Source organism: Gymnoscopelus microlampas (genome assembly GCF_963454915.1).
Source record: "Gymnoscopelus microlampas genome assembly, chromosome: 14".
Classification (NCBI taxonomy): domain Eukaryota; kingdom Metazoa; phylum Chordata; class Actinopteri; order Myctophiformes; family Myctophidae; genus Gymnoscopelus; species Gymnoscopelus microlampas.
In genome coordinates, this window is record NC_139951.1 from 26522650 (window position 1) to 26546930 (window position 24281).

General features: G+C 42.8%; 1 protein-coding gene across 1 annotated transcript in view; it reads left to right on the plus strand.

Annotated features, from left to right (window-relative positions):
• The window catches only part of plcd3b (phospholipase C, delta 3b), a 31051-nt gene extending 7524 nt beyond the window's left edge, over nt 1-23527 (plus strand). Inside the window, exons 2-16 of the mRNA XM_084078043.1 lie at nt 1331-1386; nt 2110-2221; nt 6226-6454; nt 7183-7312; nt 7790-8015; nt 10652-10853; nt 11696-11840; nt 12334-12486; nt 14559-14702; nt 15466-15622; nt 16779-16895; nt 17452-17630; nt 18419-18554; nt 20266-20415; nt 20504-23527. Of these exons, the coding sequence (XP_083934169.1) occupies nt 1331-1386; nt 2110-2221; nt 6226-6454; nt 7183-7312; nt 7790-8015; nt 10652-10853; nt 11696-11840; nt 12334-12486; nt 14559-14702; nt 15466-15622; nt 16779-16895; nt 17452-17630; nt 18419-18554; nt 20266-20415; nt 20504-20712 (2345 nt within the window). The 3' untranslated portion in view covers nt 20713-23527. The remainder of the gene's footprint in view (nt 1-1330; nt 1387-2109; nt 2222-6225; nt 6455-7182; nt 7313-7789; nt 8016-10651; nt 10854-11695; nt 11841-12333; nt 12487-14558; nt 14703-15465; nt 15623-16778; nt 16896-17451; nt 17631-18418; nt 18555-20265; nt 20416-20503) is intronic.
• Nucleotides 23528-24281: the final 754 nt, after the last annotated feature.

The following is a 24281-nucleotide window of genomic DNA, read 5'->3' on the forward strand; positions in this document are numbered from 1 at the left end:
TCCTTGATTTGTCTGTCCTCTCTTTTCATTTCATCACCCTTTTTTTTAGTTTTCCTCTCTGCAGTCTCCGTTCCTTTTCAACTTTTCATCCTTCCAATACATTAGACCAACAGACTGGGTCAGTCCTTCGTGCCGGCGTGTCTGTCTGTCTGTCTGTCTGTCTGTCTGTATTGTGGTATATTGAAATAGTATAGTTCTAGAGATACCTGAGATGAACACACTAAGTACCCATAGTGTAATGCACTCACATTACAATATAACCATGCATACTACTATTGAAGGCCTAATAGACATAGTCCATTGATTACTGTGGTCAACCTTAAAACTGATACTAGCTGGTCTGGGAGACATTCTGGATTAGTTACAGAGACCTTAAACCCTTTCATAGGAGATAAAGGCACATTCTTTTAGGAGGTCCAGATGTCCAGTTTCCATCTGACCTTAGCTGACCACTATATTGTTTTAACCAACTCACACAATGGACTTATACACACACCAAACTACTTAATTTAACACATACACATTTACACACATAGTCTCAGCACTTGTAACACACACACCTACGTGCACACTGAAGTACATCCTTGCATGCCCACACACACACATAGGACACACACTGTTATACATCTGGATCTCAACACACACACCTCGTGCACAAGCTTAGAAAACAGTGTGCATGTATACACACACTGAGTATAAATATCCACTCTGAGTTCACTGTCTCTTTCCTGCTGAAGCTGCCATGTGATGTTAACTCTTTACTCATAAAGTAACAAAGTAGAAGCCATGCCTGGACTCTTTCATTCATCTCAATAGAGGCAAATAGTTCCACAGATTAATGCATTTTACCACAGTATCTAATCTGTGTCTAATCTATTGTGTTCAGTCTTCCCACTGTGCCTGTCTGGGGTTGACATTTTGCCTTCTGCGGAAGTGATTGGCAGAGTGGGGCAGGTCGTCAGCCACCAGGCCTGACCTGGGGGTGATTGAGCGTTAGAAGGAGTTCTCTGAGAACTCCTTCTAACGCTATATGGACCAGAGCCATGAGGAACCTAAATTTATATACGGCTCTCTTCTCCTCCAGTGAGCAGCTGTGTTTGTTTGGGTTACTGCCTTTACTTTTGCTTATACATTCACACACGTGCACACACCACACTCCGCTCATCCATACACTGCATGCACTACTGATGAATACCATTTGTTCACACATTCTTGTTCATTTATTCTGTCTATTCTTCCCTGTTCCCTCTCTCTCTCTCTCTCTCTCTCTCTCTCTCTCTCTCTCTCTCTCTCTCTCTCTCTCTCTCTCTCCATACTTTCGTTGATCTAGGAGTGGAGGATGATGAAGATGTGAAGTTAATGTTGCATGGCTCCTCTATGGTGAAGGTATTCTTCTTGTCCTCTTATTCTTCTGCTTCTTCGTGACATTTGTTCCATGTATCTGTTCTCTAGATCAACCTCTTTAGGATGTGCTGGTTTAAGACACATCATAACGTGTCATGAATGAACCTCGTTTGCCAAATATATATACATAATCTTTTTTATTTCATGTGTTAAATAGCTCTATATTCCGATAGCAATATTGCTGTAGAGAGTTTGTTCAGTAACAAGGGTCTCTTCCCGTCTCTCCAGCTCTTTAGTAAACAGAAAATGCATTTTCAGGACAGTTTTCCATAACAGGAGGAAGAACAGGATAAACAAATGACACTGGAAGTGAGGAGATAAAAAAAAAATTGGAACTGGAGCATAATAAAATTTAAGCCGATAAATTATCTTTGTGGTTCTTTCCGTTTACTAAAAAGCTGGAGAGATGGGGACTGAATTAACTCTCTAAAACATAGCAACGGTTACTATAAGCTTATAAAGCTTTAACTTTTAACCCTAATGCCAGTTTTATACCTCATCGTACGATGGTGTCACACAGTGAAGATAGCAGATCTAAAAGCTCGCAATGCTTTGCGTTGTGACACTTTGTGAGAATCTTCGCCTATAATTACATGCCCAAAATAGGGGCACTAGGTTGAAAGTGGTTAAAGGATTTTTTTCTTCTTTTTTCCCCCCCCCCGAAACACATCACACTCCCCTTTTAATTTCTCTTATTTCTTGAAGGTGCGCTCCACCCGCTGGCAGAAGAGACGCACTCTGAAGCTGTTGGATGATGGAGTCACGGTCTGGTGTCAGTCCCACAAGACCTCCAGCCGCGCCAAGGAGCTGCAGTCCTGTGAGTGTTGGCTCTGTGTGTGCCAGCGTGTGTGTTTGTGCTTGTACTGTAGGTGTGTTGTGTAGGTGTGTGGCTGGGTTTGCGTCAGTGTGTGTTTGTAAGCCTTGTGGTCCACGCGTGTGTGTTTATGTCACGTGTGTGTGGATAAATGAGTTGGTGTTTATATAGGTCAGCTGGTGAAATTAACGCTCTGTCAGTCTGGGCGTGTATCTTTACAGTGTCATGAATCACGTTTACCAGCCCTGTTCTCTCAGGTTCTCTTGTTGTTGTCAGATGTAAACCACATATCTACATATAGCTCGTTTTTCACTTAGTCAACGTTTTGATTCCACACAGCTCACAGAACCACGAGTGCATATATTTCCAGGTAGCCCAAAGTGGCAATCAAACCCTTAACCACTTGAACCCCAGCGTCCATATTCTGGGGGGAACTGTAGTAAAAAATAACAGATCTACAAGCTCACAATGCGTCGCATTGCGAGTTTGTAGATTGGCTATTTTTGGCAAAGAGATTTGGTGTAGACGGAAAAAGTGGTCAAAGTACAGTTGTAACTCAAGTCCAGTTCTCTCAAGACTACACAGGTTTAAGTGGTTAACACTGGCAATGTAATGGCCAGGATTTTCCCCTGCTGAGGTACACTACTGTACATACTCTAAAGCCTCATGAACTGTTCCATGTTCCCTGCTGCTAGATTGACAACAAGCGCTTCTTTAAGACATTGATTAGATGGTAGTAAGCAGGAATCTCCTGGTCCGCGTCCATAGAAATGGTAGAGCTGAGATGCTGGCAGCTGTACTGCGTTTGTAAGATGAAACATACTGTGTAAAAACACAACCTCTATTTTGACATATAAATTGTACCTACTGTAGTGCCCACACACACACACACACACACACACACACACACACACACACACACACACACACACACACACACACACACACACACACACACACACACACACACACACACACACACACACACACACACACACACACACACACACACACACACACACACACACACACACACAGCCACATCAAAAGGGAATCTGCTCCTGTGGCAATTAAAAGGCCTTGTACTGTAACTATTTAAGGGAGGCCAACCTACTGCTTGAGTCTTGTGCTGTATGGTAACCATATATCACCAAACCACAGGCTGCATGGCCAACTCCCACCGCTATATGATGTCCTATAATCTGACTGTTTGATCTACGGTTAGGATGGGCTGCAGTTTGGTCACGGCCTTTAAATAGACCCAGCACTATAATCTGTGCTCCTTGTGTGACCCTGAGATAGCGAGGGAGGAGAACGCATGTGTGCGTGTGTGTATGTCTGTCTGCATGGGTGTGTATGGGTGTATGTCTAGCAAAGAAAGTAGGTTGTGATTTGAAAGCTGTAGGCAAATGTGTGGGTACTCCTAACTCTTTGATATGGAATGGGCATGTCTGTAATAATGTTGCTAACTCCTGGGTGTCATGAGAGCAAAGGATGAAAGACACACCCAGCTATTGGTGGTTAGAGCAGCGTGCATTTGCCTACAGCTTTCATTACATTTGCCTACAGCTTTCAAATCACAACCTAGACATACACACACACACGCACACATGCTCGCTGGCACACGCACACACACACACACACACACACACACACACACACACACACACACACACACACACACACACACACACACACACACACACACACACACACACACACACACACACACACACACACACACGCAGGATTCAATATTTTGCTCAAGGGAACTTCAGCAGGGTGGCTATTTAGTCAAGGGAAATCAAACCTGGGACTTTCCAGTTACAGCATCGTGGAACCAGCCTTGCTAAGTAACAATGTTCCATCTCTGTTCTCTCGTATTTACAATCTGCACTATTGATATGTACAGAAAAAGTTACACGGAGAGTGTACAAATGAACTGTAAAGATCTATTTGGTGCCATTTGTACACTGTCAGAGTAAAATTAACACTTGAATTACACTTGTACTGTGAATTTTTTTTTTTAAGTGTATAGACTTTATGCAACAAGCCTTGATATGAGTCTGAGCTCTGAGAGAATAGACAGTACAATACAGTCTGTTTTGGAAACCAGCTGGAAAACAGAGATGGGTAAACACTGGGCAGTGTTTGGTCAGTGGGGATGCCATGTATTAATTTAGCTCATTCTAATTTATTATACTGTTAGCAAACTCACACTGACGTCAACGTGCAATGTACTGTATGAACAAACACGAAGAAAACAGGTACATCACTGTTTGTGAGCCAGGGGCAAATAGCAAATAACTGTGGAAATTCTATTCTAAGGAAACGTTATTTGTGTTGCTTGTGTTGTATGTGCATGTTTGAGTGTGTTGGGCTTGTGGCCACATACTTTTGACAATAATGGAGGGATTGGAACCAACAGCATGGCATAGTTCTAGATGCCAAGCCAGGACTAAACTCTTTCTTATTGGCTTTCCATGCTTTATTTGGTCGTATTCCGGTTCTCCATGTCGTAAAATCAGGGCGTTTCGAGAATATTTAAGGGCGCTCGGTTTCAGCCGTGACATTTATCAAGGCTCTGACCCAATGTACGCTAGAATTGTTTGTATAGGATTCGTTGATAAATGTGACTTCGACATTGGTGGTGTACGGCCGAATATACGGAAAAATATAAGCCGGTTTATACGCTCCGTTGATAAATGAGGGCCACTGTGTATGTATACTGAATAAAACGGGAAATTTCTCTCTCTGGGTATAATGCAGGCATAAATTCTATAACATTGGCAGCCACAAGTATCCAAATAACTTGTTCAGATCAAATGATAACAGCTGAGTGTGTTTCAGAGGTTACATTAGGCCAGTAATTGCCCTCACTCACTCACTCACTCTCTCTCTATGAGGAGACTGTAAAAAATCTCAGCAAATGCTTAATTAACTGTCTCAAAACTGCCTCTAACCACAGATGCATGGACGGCACTCATCACCTAGCCGAGCCTACCGTGCGTGTGACGTGCCTGGATGTGTGTGTGTGTTTGTGCCTGTATGCTTTATGTGAGCATGTACTAATTGTACATGCGCAGTGAGTGAGTGACTCAGTGGCACACCTACCTTACTGTAAACACACTCACACTTCCACAGAAGGTCAAGGAACCATGTCAAGAAGACACAGAATGAGCAGTTTGTGCAGTATTACCACTGGTGATTCCAATTGAAAGCACTGCAGGAATTCACTGATGTGGACTGTAATACATTTTTTCAACACTCTGAACTGAGTACATTCAGTCTCAGCTTGAGCCCGACTCATTGAAATAGTGAATTACATTTTTACTTTTCTAGGTACTGTTCATTGGTTCACTTTTCAAACTCATGTGAATTTAAATACATGTATTTATTTATGAGTGTATGTATGTATGTATGTATGTATGTATGTATGTATGTATGTATGTATGTATGTATGTATGTATGTATGTATGTATGTATGTATGTATGTATGTATGTATGTATGTATGTATGTATGTATGTATATATGTATGTACTGCATGTATGATCTTCCATGCGTGTATATGCAGTGTGATACATTGGTACAGTGCGCACCAATGCAGACACTACAGCAGACACTGTAGAATGCAGGTTGCGTGTGTGTGCGTGTGTGCACACATGTGTGTGCGTGTGCACACATGTGTGTGCGTGTGTGCATACATGTACATAAATACTACTTTTAAAAAAATGATATATGATGAATAAAGGTTGATTGATTGATTGATGTGCTTGAGCATAAGTTAGTTAGGGAGGCACTTAAAAGCTAAGTGTGTTCATTTAAGCGTTTCACAGTAGAACAAGAGCAAAGGCTCAGATGTCATGTTATCTCTCTTCCAGTGTAATAATTATCTCTCTCTCTTCTTGTTCCCTCTCTCCTCCTCTCTCTCTCGGTCTCTCTCTCTCTCTCTCTCTCTCTCTTTCTCTGTTCTCCTCTCCATTCCCCTCCATAAACACACCCATAGTCTCAGTAACAGAGGTGGAGTGTGTGCGCCAGGGCTGCCTGTCGGAGACCCTGCGGCGCATGGCGGGCTCGGTGCCTGAGGGCCGGTGTCTGACGGTGGTCTTCAAGGGCGCTCGCAAGAGCCTGGACCTCCTCTGCCAGAGCCAGGAGGAGGCCCAAAGCTGGACCCGCGGCATCCGCACCCTGCAGGAGAGGGTGGAGAACATGACCCAAAAGGAGAAACTCGATCAATATCCTTAGAAACCTTTGAGGGGCGCTGGCAGATAATTGGAGTGTGTCGTTTCTGACTGGAGACCTGTGTTGCGTGTCCTTCCTCCTCTCTGCCATTATTTTTCCATCTGCTGTCTTGTCATGCCTTTAAATTAGAAAAGAAATGCTACATTTAGAATGTGTTGCATGCAGCATGTCTCAGACATGGGACAGATACTGATTACAAGCCTCTATGAATGTGTACAGTATGTGACTGAGCTCTGTCAGCTTTCCCTCAGCGCTGAGAGCTGGGTTTAGAGACATACATACACACACACACGCACGCAAACGCACGCACGCACGCACACACACACACACACACACACACACACACACACACACACACACACACACACACACACACACACACACACACACACACACACACACACACACACACACACACACACACACACACACACACACACCACACACCACACACCATGCATGTTCAGCAGACTCACTCATGCGATGTGGAGTAATTCAATGGGACATTGGACAGTAGTCCCATTGTCAAGAGCACCTTGATGGTAGTGAATGAGGGAGGGGTGAATGTTTCTCTTTCACTTTCCCCCAGGCAGAGTTACACAGCTGCTCTCTTGGGATACAAACGGGATACAACCCTTTGACCACAAGCCGGTGGCCGGTTATGTAACTTTCGAGACACTGCCATCTCTACTTTTTCTTTCCTTGACTTCATGTGTGTCACCTGGATCCATGCCTACCTGAGCCGAGCTGATGAGAACCATGACGGTAAGATGAGCTACGAGGAGGTGCAGACACTGCTGAATATGATCAATATCGACCTGAGTGATCAGTACGCACACAACCTCTTCCAGGTGGGTGTAGGCTCACACACACACACATGCGCGCGCACACGCACACAATGCACGCATGCACACACACACACTTAATTGGCTAAACTAAATAGGTTGCCAAAATTAACATACTATAGAGGATTGAACCCTGTGTTGGCAGGTATAACGGTTTGACATAATTATTTTGTTTATTAATCTTCACATACCTGTGTCGTTTACTGCAATGCCCTTTTCTCCAATATACAGAATATCACGGTCGACTGTATAGACTGTACAAATTAGCATTCCAAAAAATCAAGTCAGGACATTAAAAAACTATTTGTACTCTGGGCAAATGAGCATTCCAAAAATGTACTGTACCTGCTACGCTCAGCACTATTTTATCAGACAAATACAGTACATTGTGGGCTAGAATAGAGCCTCCATGCTTTACTGAACACTACCCCCCCCCCCCCCCTCCCCCCTCCCCCCTCCCCCCTCTCTCCCTCCATCTGACAGAAGTGTGATCGGTCTGCAGACGGTCGTCTGGACCACGGGGAGATTGAGCTGTTCTGCAGGGAGCTGCTGCGGAGACCTGAGCTGGATGCTGTGTTTGCACGTTACTCTGGCAACGGCTGTGTTCTCTCCACCACGGACCTGAGGGACTTCCTGAAGGACCAGGGTGAAGACGCCTCACTGGTCCACGCACAGAGCCTCATCCTCAGCTATGAGCTCAATGAATGGGGTACGACGATCATAACACACAGACTGCTGAGGGATGAGCAGTTAATTAAAACAAGAATAGAGTAATTTACACATCCTTTGTTTGTCTTCGCGGTTTTCCACCCCCATTCTGTAGTCTATAGAAATTGCAATAGGAACTACTGCAGTTAACCGACCGCAGTGGCTGCAAGTAATTGCATAACAGGAAAAGAGGGGGGTTTCAACTTCAAGAATGAATTTGACGTTTGCTCAGGTACTGGTGTACAGGTGCATTGGAATTATTGTGTGGATCTCTCCGTGTGTGTGTGTGTGTGTGTGTGTGTGTGTGTGTGTGTGTGTGTGTGTGTGTGTGTGTGTGTGTGTGTGTGTGTGTGTGTGTGTGTGTGTGTGTGTGTGTGTATGTTTATGTGTGTGTGTGTGTGTGTGTGTGTGTGTGTGTGTGTGTGTGTGTGTGTGTGTGTGTGTGTTTTTGTGTGTGTGTGTGTGTGTGTGTGTGTGTGTGTGTGTGCACACATACATGCGTACATGTATGTGCATGCGTGCTACTTGCGTGCATGGGCAGCGTGTTTTATTCCAGGCTGAATTTGCAAGTAGTCTGATGACAGTGAAGTGACCATTTAAGTAACCTTTCTAATACCAAAAAAAAAAAAAAAAAAAGAAGGCAAAGAAAAAGACCATTACTGCATCAAAAGTAATTAACAAACAATACTAAAAAAACTGGTCAAACATTGGCCAAATTGTCAAATAATATAAGACAGAGGCAAAGAAATCTAGCCGATTGCGAGGCGTTGTGAGCTTGTAGATCGGCTATATTTATCTGTGCCTCAACTCCTACATTCCAAGTGCTTGTCAGAATGGGGGGTCCCCAGTTCAAATATGATTATTTTGGGGGGGTCACAGCCTGAAAAGGTTGAGAACCACTGGTCTGGAGGGCCTTCCTTTCCCTAGTGTGGTGTTCTCATTACCACACAGTGATGAGGATGCCCTCCACAAGACCTCTGTAGGCTTGGATGAGAGCCTGATGGTGCATTCACACGGGCAGATTAAAAGATACAAAGATACACTGCATCTTTGTCGCTGTGTTGCTTTGTATCTGTGTTGCTCAACGCGGTCGCTGACGTCATCAAGCGTGCGGACATCGGCGCTACAGTTGTAGTTTTGTATCTTTGTATCTGGAAGTTGAACCCAGCTCAACTTGAATTTGTAGCTTTGTATCTTTGTCGCTAGAGCTACAGCTACAAACGTCGGATGTATCTTTGTATCTTCATGTCGCTGGTTTCCATTGAAAATTAATGGTAGCATGTATCTTTTAATCTGCCCGGGTGAAAGCACCATCATACTCGGCTATGAGCTGCTGTTCTTCAGTGACATGATGAAATGCTGCGCCTTCTTGACAGTGGCCGAGACGTTTTCTGATAGTGATGGAACGTTAATGACCGATTCGTTCACAATGACTCGTTCTTTGGCGTGAACGTGAACGAACTAGTTCACTTCCTGAAACTGTTATGCTCAGACTTTCGGTCATGCCGCCCCCCCGCACCCCTTTACATTATTTATTGGAGTTATGTATCACTTCTACACATTATTATATTACAAAGAAGATGGTGCAATTAGATCGTGAATGACAGTGCTGTTTTTCTGCATGTGAACAAAATCGTTCATTCACTGATATGAATGTTTTTTCCCCACCACTATTTTCTGACCAACCCAGGTTGTTGGTGAAGTACAGGGCCAGAAACCTGGAGCTGTCGAAACATTCCATCTCATTACTTTTAATCCACAGAAGTTCCAGAGGGGGAGCTTTCTTCCTGAAAGCTAGGATTAGTTCCTTGGTCTTATCAGTATTGAGGATGTTGCCTGCAGTGCGATTCATTGTTTCCTTTGAAACAGGATCGTTTCCCTTGAAAGTTTATGGGAGGACAAGCTGTCATGAATATAGAGGGGAACGATTCCTGTTCTACGGCTGAGGCAGCATTCCTGGGGGGTTCCAGTGCTAATGTTCAGTGCTGCTGATATTCCCATCCTACCCACCTGAGGTCTTTCCATAAACAAAAACAATCTAAAATACAGTTGCAGGTGGGAGTGGCCACTGGGCAGCCCCACAACTGCCAGTTGTGTAACGCCATGCCCCTATGCCTCACTCAGGGCCGGACTGGGACCCCACTGGCCCACTGGCCCAGCGGCCCACCGGGCATTTGCCCGGTACGCCAAATGGCCAGTCCGCCGCTGGCCTCACTGTTGGCTGGCCAGCAGCCTTGAGTGATTGGCTTCCACCTGGCCTAACCCTTTTTGTCTGTTATGTGTTTCACCTTTTTATACTCACACAGCACATTCCACACACCCGCACACTGCAGACATGACTGCATGATTACTGACTTGTTCACACACTTCATATCCATTTTAATTTTGGTTGTACCTAATTTTCACTTTAATTTCAGTTAAACAAACACGACTTAACACGTTTGACTCATTTTGGATTTGCCATGTGTTCCCCTAATACTTGATACTTTCAAGTTCTGGAAAAAACCTTGACAAGAAGAACTTGTGATAACAGTTCAAATTGCAATTACAATAATCACTTGGATTAGATTTTTTTTTAAAGTACTAGTTGTCTCTCCTCCTTTATTGACTCATGTGTTTGTCTCTGGCCCAGTGCAGCCCAGAAGAACCAGTTCATGACGGCCAACGGCTTCACCATATACATGCTGTCTAAGGAGAACTGTGTGTTTGACCCGGACCATGGCAGAGTCTACCAGGACATGACCCACCCACTGTCTCATTACTTTATCTCCTCTTCTCATAACACCTACCTCACCAAGGACCAGCTCACTGGAGACAGCAGCATTGAGCCTTACATCAGGTACTAATGGGCCAGGTCATCAAGGTGCTCTTGAGAATGGGACTACTGACCAATGTCCCATTGAATTCAGGTCTTACTATACTTGTGAGAACCACATATCCCCCACAAGCATAATGGAATTTGACAATAAGACATTGAACATATTCCTGTCCTGGTCCATGCAAGATAAAAGTTGTTATTGTTATGGTTAAGAAACAATGTTTTGAGTTAGAGCCACCAATACACGTCTGTGACAGGTTGGCAAGTGACAGGTTGGCAAAATAAACCAAAATCTATTTTGAGGGACCATTGCTTAATTGTACGGCTACGACAACTACAATTATGTGGCAGTGGTTGTGGACTGGTGCCTACTGTACCTTCAACTTCAAAACATTGTTTTGCTCAACCACATGCTATCAAAGGCGCACAGGTAATGCAACCCGCTGTTTTCTGTGTTTTACATGTTTTTGGTGTAATGTATGAATGGAAAGCCTCATTCACAAATTAGAGACACACTAAAAAGAATACCCTACATATCGCTCCCATACTTAAATCTCTTTGATCTTTCTAACCAGATGTATTGTTGGGATGGGTAATGAGGTTTGTAAATACATACAGTAATAATTGCAATGAAGTACCCCAGCATAAGCACTTTACTGTAGCTAGCTAAATCCAAAGTGTAACTAAATCCAAAGTGTAACTAAACCCAAAGTGTAAATCCAAACTAGCGTAACTAATGCAGTAGTAGACTTACTACTACTTAAGTAAGTAGACTTACTTGTAATGTAAAGGATTACAAAATACCAAAATAGTATGTAGTACAGCATTTTGTATCCTAACTGTTCCCGTCCTGTCTCTGTCAGAGCTCTGAACCACGGCTGTCGTTGTGTGGAGCTGGACTGTTGGGATGGAGACAAAGGCGAGCCGGTCATCTACCACGGACACACACTGACCTCTAAAGTGCCCTTTGTGGAAGTCATTCAGACTATCAATGAGTACGCCTTCAAGGTGAGGACAGCTGTTTAATAGAATCACAACACTTGTTTCGGCAAGTACAGTCATGTACATTGTAACTACTTTCGCACTGAGACTTTGCAAGTACCTGGGGCTGTCACGATTACAAATTTAAGTTGACGATTATTTGTTACAGAAATAATTGGGATTAATCTGCTATTTCAAATTTTTAAAATTTCGACGATTATGCAAAATAATTGTGATTATCTCAAATAATTGCGATTAGACGATTATGTAATAATTGTGACAGGCCTACCTAGTTATATTGACAAAAGCGTTAGTTGGCCACTTACAACCTGGTATCCCTATTTTGGGCATGTCGTATCCCGACACGTTGTGAGCTTGTACAGTATATCGGCTATGTTTGCTTCTTTTGAAATGTCCAAAATAGGGACAGCAAGGCTTAAGTGGTTAACATTGCTACTTATGTATGATGATACCAGCTCTCCCTGTCTGGTGCTCCCGTCTGTGCCCCCTCACCCCTCAGGCGTCTCCCTACCCTCTGATCCTGTCCCTGGAGAACCACTGCTCCGTTGAGCAGCAGACAGTCATGGCCCGCCACCTGCGCTCCATCCTGGGAGACAAGCTGCTCACCAAGCCCCTCAACGGACTGCAGCCCCACTGCCTGCCCTGTCCGGAGGTAAGGACTCAGCATAGATAGGACAAACAGGCTGCATCCGTGGTTACATGGACCAGTGGTTCTCAAACTTTCAAGGACCCCCCCATAACTCTTGTATACTCTCAGAGTTACGAACCTATAAGGGCCCATTTAGAACCCCTTCAACAAACCCTGAGGGTACCTGGACCCCACTTTGAGAACCATATGACCTGGGTATGCTACAGTCACCATTGTGTGTCAGCTGAATGTCTAAAATGTAGTTGTGTAGACTAGTATGAATATGGTTCAAAGAACATATTCTGGGTAGCATCAGGTGTGAGGGATAGTACAATCTGCCGAGTCTTCCCTGCTGTGCGCTTTTATCGCATTTGTATTATTATTCACAAAATTTAAAGTTAGGGCACATGTCAAACTGCCTGATATGCAGTAAGAGAATCTCTGTTGTTATCTGCAAAACAGGAGCCAACTGTGATTACTTTGACTATAATATATATGCACAGTAAAATCCAAGTTTTAAATTAGCACTAAGGATTTTACTGTGCATTCTTAAACTTTTAGTTGTTTTCTTCTTCTTTGCTTTGTTTAAATTTGAATCAAGTTCTTGCTATATTATAATTCAGAATAAGAGAGATCACTAGGTGAGGTGGATTGCAATATTTTGCCGTGTGGGAGCTTGTTTCCAGGAGACGGTGAGTTTGGACAAGGTTAAAAATAGCTGATGACTCACAGGCTGTGAGAATTTCAATCTGGCGTGTCTATTTCACATCCAGAGGTTTTCCCCTGGTGGAGATGCAGCCATCTAGTTTTATGAAGCATTTGCAAACAATTGCAAATGCAATTTAGCTGGGATTATATGTAAAGGAGATGGCAGACTGTATGTGTTGGAGAGGACTTCTGGGACCATCTGCTATTCAGTGTCCCACTTATCTGGTCTGTGTGTGGGTATTTGTGTTAGTGTTAGCTATGGTGTTAGCTTTTGTGTGTGTGTGTGTGTGTGTGTGTGTGTGTGTGTGTGTGTGTGTGTGTGTGTGTGTGTGTGTGTGTGTGTGTGTGTGTGTGTGTGTGTGTGTGTGTGTGTGTGTGTGTGTGTGTGTGTGTGTGTGTGTGTGTGTGTGTGTGTGTGTGTGTGTGTGTGCGTGTGTGTGTTATGTGCCCCAGTAACCACACTCCCTTGAGGCCACTCCACAATATTTTCTCTGCGTTTGCGATCATGCATTTGCGTTTGCGTGTGTGTGTCCATTCTTCTGCAGCTAATATTGCATACTACTGGGACGAACATTGTCATATTTCTTGTGCACGATGACACAATTCTCAAATATATTCAAAGCAGTCAATGACAACTATGTAATCTTTCTATTGATTCAGGAAACCTGTGCCTGTGTGTGTCTTTCTTGGGCGCAACTCTGAATGGTTTCAAACTTGACGTGTGTGTCTCATATGACCCACAGGTGTGCCCCCACCGAATGGCAATTTGATCGGACGAACGGATTCCGCGACCCAAAAATCACGAATCTCTGTATTTGTCTGACCACGGGTCTGCGGAGGACGCACCAATTCTGTAGTAGAGGACAGCGATACTTCTGTGTAATTGGAGGGAATGTATGCATCGGCTTCCCTGATTGGCCTACCTGACCCGTCGAATTCCGTATTGGCAGAGGTTCACTAAACGTTTTTGTTTGGCTGAGCTTTGCAATCCATTTGTGTCGTGACGTTAATGTAAATAACAGAGAAAATGTGAGAGATGAGAAAATGGGATGGTCAATAACTGAAGTGATGGCGTGAGGCAAACCGCCATGCATGTGAGGCTTAGCACGCGTGAAACAACGGGGCACTTGACACAGAATATTCCGCCGAGGCACGGAATATGGGTACTCAGACAATGGGTACAACGGGTAGGCCTTTATTATCAAAACATCATCCAAATACATGATCTTGGTGTGTGTGTGTGTGTGTGTGTGTGTGTGTGTGTGTGTGTGTGTGTGTGTGTGTGTGTGTGTGTGTGTGTGTGTGTGTGTGTGTGTGTGTGTGTGTGTGTGTGTGTGTGTGTGTGTGTGTGTGTGTGTGTGTGTGTGTGTGTGTGTGTGTGTGTTCAGGACCTAAAGGGGAAGATTCTGGTGAAAGCAAAGAAGGAGCGAGTGCCAGAGGAGGAGAGTTCCTCTAGCTCCTCAGACAGCTCCTCGGATGAGGAGAGCAGCCGAGCGGAAAGCAAACCCAGGACTAAGACAGCCAGCACAAAGGTGGGCAGAATACCCTGTGTCCTTGTCCATAGTTACTGTACCGCAGTGGTTCTCAAGCGTTTTAATTTCACGGACCCCCAGTTTGGTATGCAATCAAGCCATGGACCCCCATAACTAGAGTGTACAAATGGAATCAAATGGACCGGTAGAGGGCCCATTTGGTTCCATTTGTACACTCTCAGAGTTAAAGACTGTTAGGGTCTATTTGGTTCCTACTGTAACTATCAATCATTCAACTGGGGACCCCCTTGGATCCCCCCCAAGGACCCTTGGGGTCCCCAGACGGCACATTGAGAACCAGTGATGTAGAGTATGCACACTAGCAAAGGGAAACTGCAGACAAGTCTAACAATGTTGCATGCAGTTGCTACTGTATTACTGTAGGAAAATAATGCTTTATATCATTGGTTCTCAAACTTTTTCATGCCAAGGAGCCCCGAATTGGAGGGTCTTTAGCCACAGACCCCCAAAAGATTTTGTGCCAGGGACCCCCATAAGAGATAAGATTTGTGTTAAAACATTTCAGGATTTATTCCCAAATTATTATTTTTTAAGTTCACAAGCTGAGCTTTGTAGATTGGCTATTTTTGAATAGCCACAGCATAAAATAGCGTCAAAGGGGTTACACTGAATCTGATGCTATATTAACTAATTTGCTGGGGTCCCCGGACCCCACTTTGAGAACCACTGGCATAGATTGTTTAATTTACCTTTCTCTTAATGGTTTGTTGTTTTATAAACGTGTATGTGTTGTGTACCCCAGCAGCCACATGTGTCTAAACTGAGTGCGGAGCTGTCAGATCTGGTTGTGTACACGCGCAGTGTTCCATTCAGAGACTTTGAGCACGCCTCCAGGAAGCCTGCCACCGACATGTCCTCCTTCTCTGAGAGCGATGCTCTTAGACACGTCAAAGACACTGGTATAGTAGTGTGTGTGTGTGTGTGTGTGTGTGTGTGTGTGTGTGTGTGTGTGTGTGTGTGTGTGTGTGTGTGTGTGTGTGTGTGTGTGTGTGTGTGTGTGTGTGTGTGTGTGTGTGTGTGTGTGTGTGTGTGTGTGTGTGTGTGTGTGTGTGTGGATTTTAATTGAATGCAGTGTCACAATAGTTTAATGCGAAGGCACCTAACTTTGATCAGAGGTGAGCTAACCTTTAGGTTGGAGAAGGAACCAGTCTGATTGAGTGTTATTATAGTTGCTATTGTCATTAGTGGACACTTTAAAACACTGTCTCTCAACTAACGACAACCAGCTTTACTTGTCCAGTTCTGCCCTCCTTTGATTTGGTAGCAAATAGCTCCTTCTGAACAGATGACATGTTTTTGCTCTTTTCCTGCACCATTTTCTCACTGTGGTCCCTCGCATGCCGTTGACTTTAAAAAAATGTGCCACGGACATAGACATGTCTTGCCACGGACAGTCGGACACGTTTGTCCGTGTACGGACATGTTGATGACCTCTGATGTAGCATGATGTCATATTTATACAAATTAACATTGCAGTACACATAACGAGCCTTGTACACAGCAACTGTATCATGTCGATGTTGTCGGGCAGAAACCATTTTTTTGGTAAATGAATGCCCTACTTCGTCATACTACAGTGTCACACAAAAGTTGCAAAAATAGCCAATCTACAAGCTTGTTTTCAGCTTGTAGATCTGCTATTTCTTTATTTGAATTCTGAGGATTCCACCCGACAGCAACAATGTTATATGTAGCACAACTGAACTGATGTCAGCAGTACTTGAGTGCAGTGAATGAAGCCATCCCACCGTCTCATTACAGATAGAGATGGCAAGGTGAACAGCATCCGAATAAAGTTAAACATGTTTCCTAGATGTCTCCAGATCAAAGCCCTTTGTTTATTTTAAAAGGCATTAAAACAGAAATTAAACGCACTAGGTTTTATGGTGAGGGTCACTATGAAAAACAGAACACGTGTGTAACACTGCTAGTCTTTTTTATAAATGTATTACATGTGTTTAAAAATGTCACTTAATTAGTCCTAAACAGATAGTGATTTTTCCCTTTGTACCCTGTTAACCATTTAAAACGCCCTCCCTCCATTTCCCACTCCAGGGGTGCATTTTGTGCGTCACAACAGCCACCAGTTGAGCAGGATCTACCCCTCTGGCCAGCGCCTGCAGTCCTCCAACTACAACCCTCAGGAGATGTGGAACGGAGGCTGCCAGATTGGTGAGAGTTCACTGAGACAATGCCAAGACAAGTGCATGTTTCACATACTGTACAGCCTTCTCGCAATCTTAACCTCTAAAGCACTGTATTACTTTTTTTTATTTTTTTATTGATGATCTACAATCTCACAATGTTGTGAGCTTGTAGATCGGCTATTTTCGTAACTTAAAAAAACAACAGTATTTCAACCAATTTTGAAGACTTTACCCAGGTTTGTTTACAAACATTATTACTAGGTGTGTGCGCATTCAGGGGGCAAAACCGCCTTGACTGGAACTCGCACTCTAATCAGCTGTGCATTATTTGAGTGTGTGATCATGTGGCCAGTCTCAAACTAGATTGATGCGCATTCTAGATATGCTTTAAAGAGTGCTGCATTCTGCCCCCTACCTGTCTATAGCGACATGGTCAAAATAGGGACGCCACGTTGAATGTGGTTAAATAAACACTCCTCTGTCTGTACATGCAGGTAACCGTTAGAAATGTATGCAATTACTGGCATTGGGGAGGTGAATAGTTTAAACTTTAAAGCCCATTATGGTCATTCTCTCTCCAGTGGCACTGAACTTCCAGACGCCTGGTGAACAGATGGATCTGAATCAGGGGCGGTTCCTGCCTAATGGGCTATGTGGTTATGTCCTCAAACCTCCCTTCATGTGCCAACCTGACACCAAGTTCAACCCAGAGAATGTTGGTGGAGGGCCCGGCCACAAGCCTATCATGCTCACCATACGGGTAAGACAATGCACCTAGGAATATAGATGGATGGATAGATGGATAGATTTAAACTTTTTTGCTTTATCGAAAATGTACCAAATTGTGACACCACTATGGCATTGAACTGAACCATGAATTTTGTGACCCGTTTTACACCCCTAACAAATAGATCGATGACACACTAGAATCTAGACCCTAGGTCTTGACAGTACTATCAACTGTATCATTGTTATGTATCATGTATCATGTTATTCCTAATTTGTATATACTTGCTTTCTTAGCACATACATTGGCCGCTCACCGTGTTGACTATTGTTCATGCTGCTTACTCTGATCTGTCACTTTACTATAGGACAGGGGTCTTCAACAGGGGGTCTGGGACCCTGTAGGGGGTCCTCAGAGATACTGCAGGGCTTCTGCCAAATCTTTGTGTGATAGGGACTTTATTTTAATGTTTTACATTACATTAACCACTTGAACCCTTGCATCCCTATTCTGGGACGAACATTAGCCGAAAATAGCAGATCTACATATAGCTTGTAGGTTGGCTGTTTTCAGCGAAGAGGTTTGGTGCACAGGGGAAAAAAAGAGCAGATCAAGTGCGAGTTTACAAAGTGTTGAGGGTTTTACTTTTAAGTCGTTAAATGTCTGAAAACACACATTTAACATGAACCCAATATGTAGTGGGGGTTCCTGATTCAACTCTCTCTCAGCTAAGGGGTCCTTGGCCTGAAGAACGTTAAGACCCCTGCCATGGGATATAACATGGTGTGGTTTATCAGGCTGAATTATTGCTCTTGTCCCAGGTGATCTCAGCCCAGCAGCTGCCCAAGCCAGAGTGGGACAAGCCCAGCTCCATTGTGGACCCTCAGGTGTGGGTGGAAACACATGGTGCCCCCATAGACAACAACAAGAAGAAAACCCAACGCATTGATAACAATGGTAAACAACCATTCTGCTGTCATAACTGCCTCTGATGTTCATTTAATGGATTTAATGTTATTGGACAACCGTGATCCTCCTGGATCTGCTGCTGTTTTTTTTACCCTACCGGGAAGTTAATTACATCACCTGCAGTATCACACTGATAAGACAGCCTGTTCCACTAGCTGTCTAATCAGGGACTAGTGCGACCTGGAGTGTCAGGTGAATACAATTAACTGCCTGGTAGGATAGAAACCCAGCAATACTAAGGGATCCCACGTTGGTGATTGCTGTCTTGCAACAATGATTAATACTATCGAGAGAACAACGTACATAGATGGGAAGCTTTTTGATCACTTAGCGGTTTTCCAAGGCTGGTGAGAATTGCTAGTGCCAATGAAAACCATCTTGTCATAGACTGCTAATTAGAATAATACAAATATAGAATGAGTCAATGATTTGATTTAATAATAATGATGATAATAATAATAATAATAATAATAATAATAATAATAATAATAATAAAACCTAACAAATAAGTCAGTAATATAATATGAATCATAATGTAAGATGAAGTACTTTGACTGAAAGCCTTAACTGTGAGAAAACGCAGAACACACTACCTCATGAAACACCGTTCTGATGAAAATACACAATGGGCAACATGGGTAATGTCTGCTGACTCGTCCAACTGGAGCGTCAACAGTGTTGCATTAACTTTACTAACCAGCTTTGTGAAAACAGATTGTCATCTTGCTGGTTGAGGTTTCAGGTCCTTACTATTTCTTTTTTTCAGTTCACTGTCGGCTGGAGAAGTAAAAAATCTATGATTATTAGTTGATGATTCTTTCCATTCGAAAAAAAATATCTTTCTATTCTGCATGGAAATGACTTGACCCAAACTCCTTCATCTCATTAGCTGTGGTTTAGTAGTAGTAGTCTAGTTCTGAACAGGGACAATTGATATGCAGCCAGGGACATTCCTGTGTTCATTCACGCTGAACCACTCCTCTGACATGCCATATCGGGTTTCACTTTCAAACCAGCAAATCTGGGTGTGATTGGTCGGTGTACAATATGAATGCCTGTTTTTGTCTAGGTTTTCCAAATTGCTCTACAATCAACCAAAATCACACCCTGTGTGAAGGAAGCGGTGCCTTTGGGGCGGGGCTTAACTCATTTCAGTTCGTCCCTATTGGTGGTATGAGTCCACTTACCAAATGTGTACTTGGTAGCATGCTGCAAACTGGACTTACGGCTGTTTAAAGCCCAGCCAATAGGAATACAGAGGGGGCGGGGCTTAATTAATTTCAGTTCGTCCCTATTGGTGGTTTTAGTCCATGTACAAAATTTGTACTCCGTAGCATGCTGCGAACTGGAGTTATAGCTGTTTAAATGCCGTGCTCAAACGGACGGACATAACATACGGACGGACATACGGACGTCAAGTGTGTGTGTGTGTGTGTGTGTGCGTGTGTTCGTGTGTGCGCATGTGTGCAGTATTGGCTTGTGTGTGTGTGTGTGTGTGTGTGTGTGTGTGTGTGTGTGTGTGTGTTGAAGTGGCGCATGTGTTGCTTCTTTGCCGTGTTCAAACATACGGACGGACATAACATACGGACGGACGGACGGACGGACACACAGACAGAGTCAAATGTAGAGCGGCTGGCACCGCTAAAAATATCTCAAAGATCAACCTGTCGATCATAACAACATGGTTGCTGTGTTTCAGGCTTTAACCCTCGGTGGGACTGCACCTTTAGCTTTACCATCCATGTCCCTGATCTGGCCATGGTGCGCTTTATGGTGGAGGACCACGACTTCACCTCCAGGAATGACTTCCTTGGGCAGTACACCTTGCCCTTCACCAGCCTACGTACAGGTGTGTGAGGCTACACTGTAATTTCACTCTGAGATGTTATGAACTGCAACAGCTCTCCATCCTGACCTTTTCCCTCTGACATCCCCAGGTTACCGTCATGTCCGTCTGCTTAAGGTTGACGGCTCCAGTCTGTCCCCCGCCTCTCTGTTCATCCATGTCAAGGTCGCACCCTGTCAAGGCAGCCCGTCCAAGTCCTCGGCTAAATCACCAGCCATATCACCTGTCAAGTCAGCGGCCAGGTCCCCTATCCAGTCAGGAGCCAGGTCCCCAGCCAAATGTGCGGCCAAGAGGCCCTGATATCACATACTCCCACCATAACAAGGAGTTTATCTGACTGGTTTCACTCAGATCTTTTCTTCAGCTGTGTAATATGCATGTCTTCTTCACAAAGCTGTCTCTCCTGCATGGGAAACCAAACATCTACTGCTCTACCAAAGGGAAATCTCCTTGACGTCGGAGATATAAGGCTTCTGAGCTGGCAGGGCTATACTCTGCTACATTCACCCCGTTTTTACCTCCACCTCTCCTAGAAACCTGATCCCGGACGAACCCCCAATGTAACCACGGAGATTTGAACCTGGATTGGGGAAAACGCTCATCCAAAAGGTGAATCCCCCTAGGCCCAAGGGACATTTTAAGCTTCTGGCATTATGGCAGTGCGTACTCGGCTACACCTCACCATGATGGTGGGGCGTGATTGGCCATTTGGAATTGGCATTGGGTGAGGAATTAACACCAGACATCAGTCAAGCGCTGCTTAATCTCGGAACCTCGGCTATCTATTGGTAGAGGACGTCTTGGATATCCGGGCCAAGACTTCCTCTACCATGCGTCGGTCATTGTTTACAATCCGATTAGCACCTTGAGGAGTAAGAATGGTGTTCAGAGACAACGTGTACGACCGGATTGTTTCAGAAGTAGCCAGTACGCCTAGTTAAAAGTTCATCGAACTTTTAACTAGACGATAGCCATCGGTTTTGAGCATGTTTCCACCTCTTTTGCTCTCCACACATACTGTTTACCTGGATGCTAACCTTGTGACACCAAAGCCCGCTTAATCCTGAATGATTGGTCAATTCTGCTCGATACATTCGGTTTATAGGGATGAAACCATATTTGTCTAGTAATGTTACAATGATATTTGGAGTCTACCAGGTACAGTGGCTAATAACAATATTCCCAGCCCTGGACGTGCTGGATCCTTATTTGTTTTACACTCACAACATTGTCAATTCATCTTGACTTTTAGAGCAGGACTCTATCGCGTTAATGTGACATGTTCTGGTGCTAAGTGTGGCTTTTACATTTTCAGCACTTAAAGATTCCAACCCTATAGCCTTAGACACCTTCCATTTCAGGAGGAGGAAAAGCTCTGTTTTTAACTACAATCTTTATTTGAATAGCATAATGCCTGCTGTTTGATGTCTCTTTTTTTTTACATTACATTTTGTAGTATCAAACATCAGTGACATCAGTCTACTATTAAGTTAATTACTACTGTACTAGGTATGCATACATGCTGACATTGGCATCAGATATCACACTAATACAGAGTCTCTCTGAGTATTTTGACCATTTAAAAAAATATATACTGAAAGACACATGAAGACACTAAGCAGTGATAAAGTGCTATTGTACATCCCTACTCTGTGCCCTAAGATCCAGCTGTCTGGTTTGAATTGTACTCACTGTATAGAAGGAACCTTAAAGGGAAACACAAGGTGAACATCTCCAGCAATTGAGTGTTTTTAACCGTCCATTACAAAACATTTTTCACTGTTCAATGGAATTATTTTACATTCTTGTACTGTAGACTCTGGTATAAAATATTCACTGTAGGGCAGTGATTTTCTTTTATCAGATTGCTTGGTTACTGTATAATATTGGCTCTGCAGTGAGCATGTTTTAGATATCCATACTAATACTAATTATATTGTATCTTTTTACTATTGGTTGTCAGTGAAATAAGAACCACATATCTGATAATAGTTTAGTCATTTATAGTTTTGTATTTGTAAAATGATTTCTGTAGTTCATGTAATACTGTAGCAATATGATGATATGCACTAAATAGATATTTTGCCTTATAGCAGATTATATAATATATGAAGTGTATTTATAGCCTATGCTCAGTATTGTAGCAATAGTTTGTTATGTTATGATACTCCATGTCATTTATGTTCAACAGTGTACTGTGCAAGAAAGGATAACTTGAAGACAATCTTGAGTTTTATAGGAAAGTTTTATTGTATTGTTTGAATCGATTTCCCAACGATATTGAAAATGTATTTTCAATATCTGTACTGTATCTGTACTACAGTACTATAGTAGTGAATTTTTATTTTTAGACCATTGGTTTTATACAGGTTTTTACTAAACAGATCAGTTTTTACCACATATTACTTTGTAAAAGTTGGTGTTAAAAACTGTATGATTTTGCCAATTTCACCATGACAAGAAATACTATGAATATTTAATGATGTTTACGTGACAAATAGTTTTGTGACTTGAAGCATGTATATTTATTCAACAAAGAAACCTGTTTGAGGTAGACCGTATTGCTATAGAACACAGTAAATGCTCAGTGTTAATTTAACTCTCTGATAGTGTAAAAATAAACCAGGATCCATTTAAATGAACACTGAGGACTGAATCTTGAAGGACTGGTATTGGTAATGAGCTGTGGTGGACAAAGTATATACTCAAGTAAATACTCAAGTATTAATTTGCACAAATTACGAAGTACATTTTCTTTTGAATATCAAAGCTTTGCTGTATTGAAAATTAGGACCCCCCCAAAAATGTAAACAAATCTAAGACTTTTTCAAAAATAGTGACAATAGCCGATCTACAAGCTCTCAGTGTGTTGCACCGCGATGCTATGTGAGCTTGTAGATCTGCTATTTTCACTATATTTGAAATGGGGCTTAAGTGGTAAATTTTTATTATATTTTGAAAGTTTGGGTCCCAAGAGTCCCTTCCTAGAAATGTAGTGACAGACATGAGCTTGAAAAAAAAAAGAAAGACCCCCACACACACACACACACACACACACACACACACACACACACACACACACACACACACACACACACACACACACACACACACACAGTAGCATGCACATTAGGCCTACTCAAGTAAATGTCCACCACTGGTACTGAGAAATAGGGGGTAAATTCTACAAAAGTGCATTTCTTATTTTTTATGAATTAAGGAACTATAGCAATGATAAAAGGGAAAGATGTACTTTAAAACTAAGAAAACTACCGTATGTTATTGTTGCACCATTCATTTTAGGTTTGTTGTTTATTTATGGCAGTATTAAGTGGTTAAGTATTATGTTGTCTAATTTTGTCTCTATTGTATCACCTGCACTATTACCAACATTTATGTTATTCAACTATATCAGGTTGATTGGTTCAGATTTTTTCTTTCATGCATTTTAAGAAGAAGAAAAAAGACTGACAGGATAAAAATAACTTGTTAACATGAATAAGAAGAAGATTGTTTATGTTCACTTACCATATCTGTCATCACACTATTAGTATGGTGGTTCTATGAAGAAAAAAAGAGATAGCTTAAGGAATAAACAACGTGTTTACAAAATCAGAATCAATCTTTATTGTCACATCACATTTCAAGTAAGGTGTGTGAAATTCTTAGTTGTGCAGGCTCATCATTGCAGCTAAACATTAAACTTTAAACATTACATTACATTACATCGTTCGGAGCTGCAGAAAAAAGTACTAGAATAGCTGACATTTGTTGACTGTGAAGGTGTTATGGACCAGTGCCAGTATTTCAACTTTACTAACTGAACGCTAACTACAAAGCAAGACTTCATGAGCCAAATGCCTTTAATT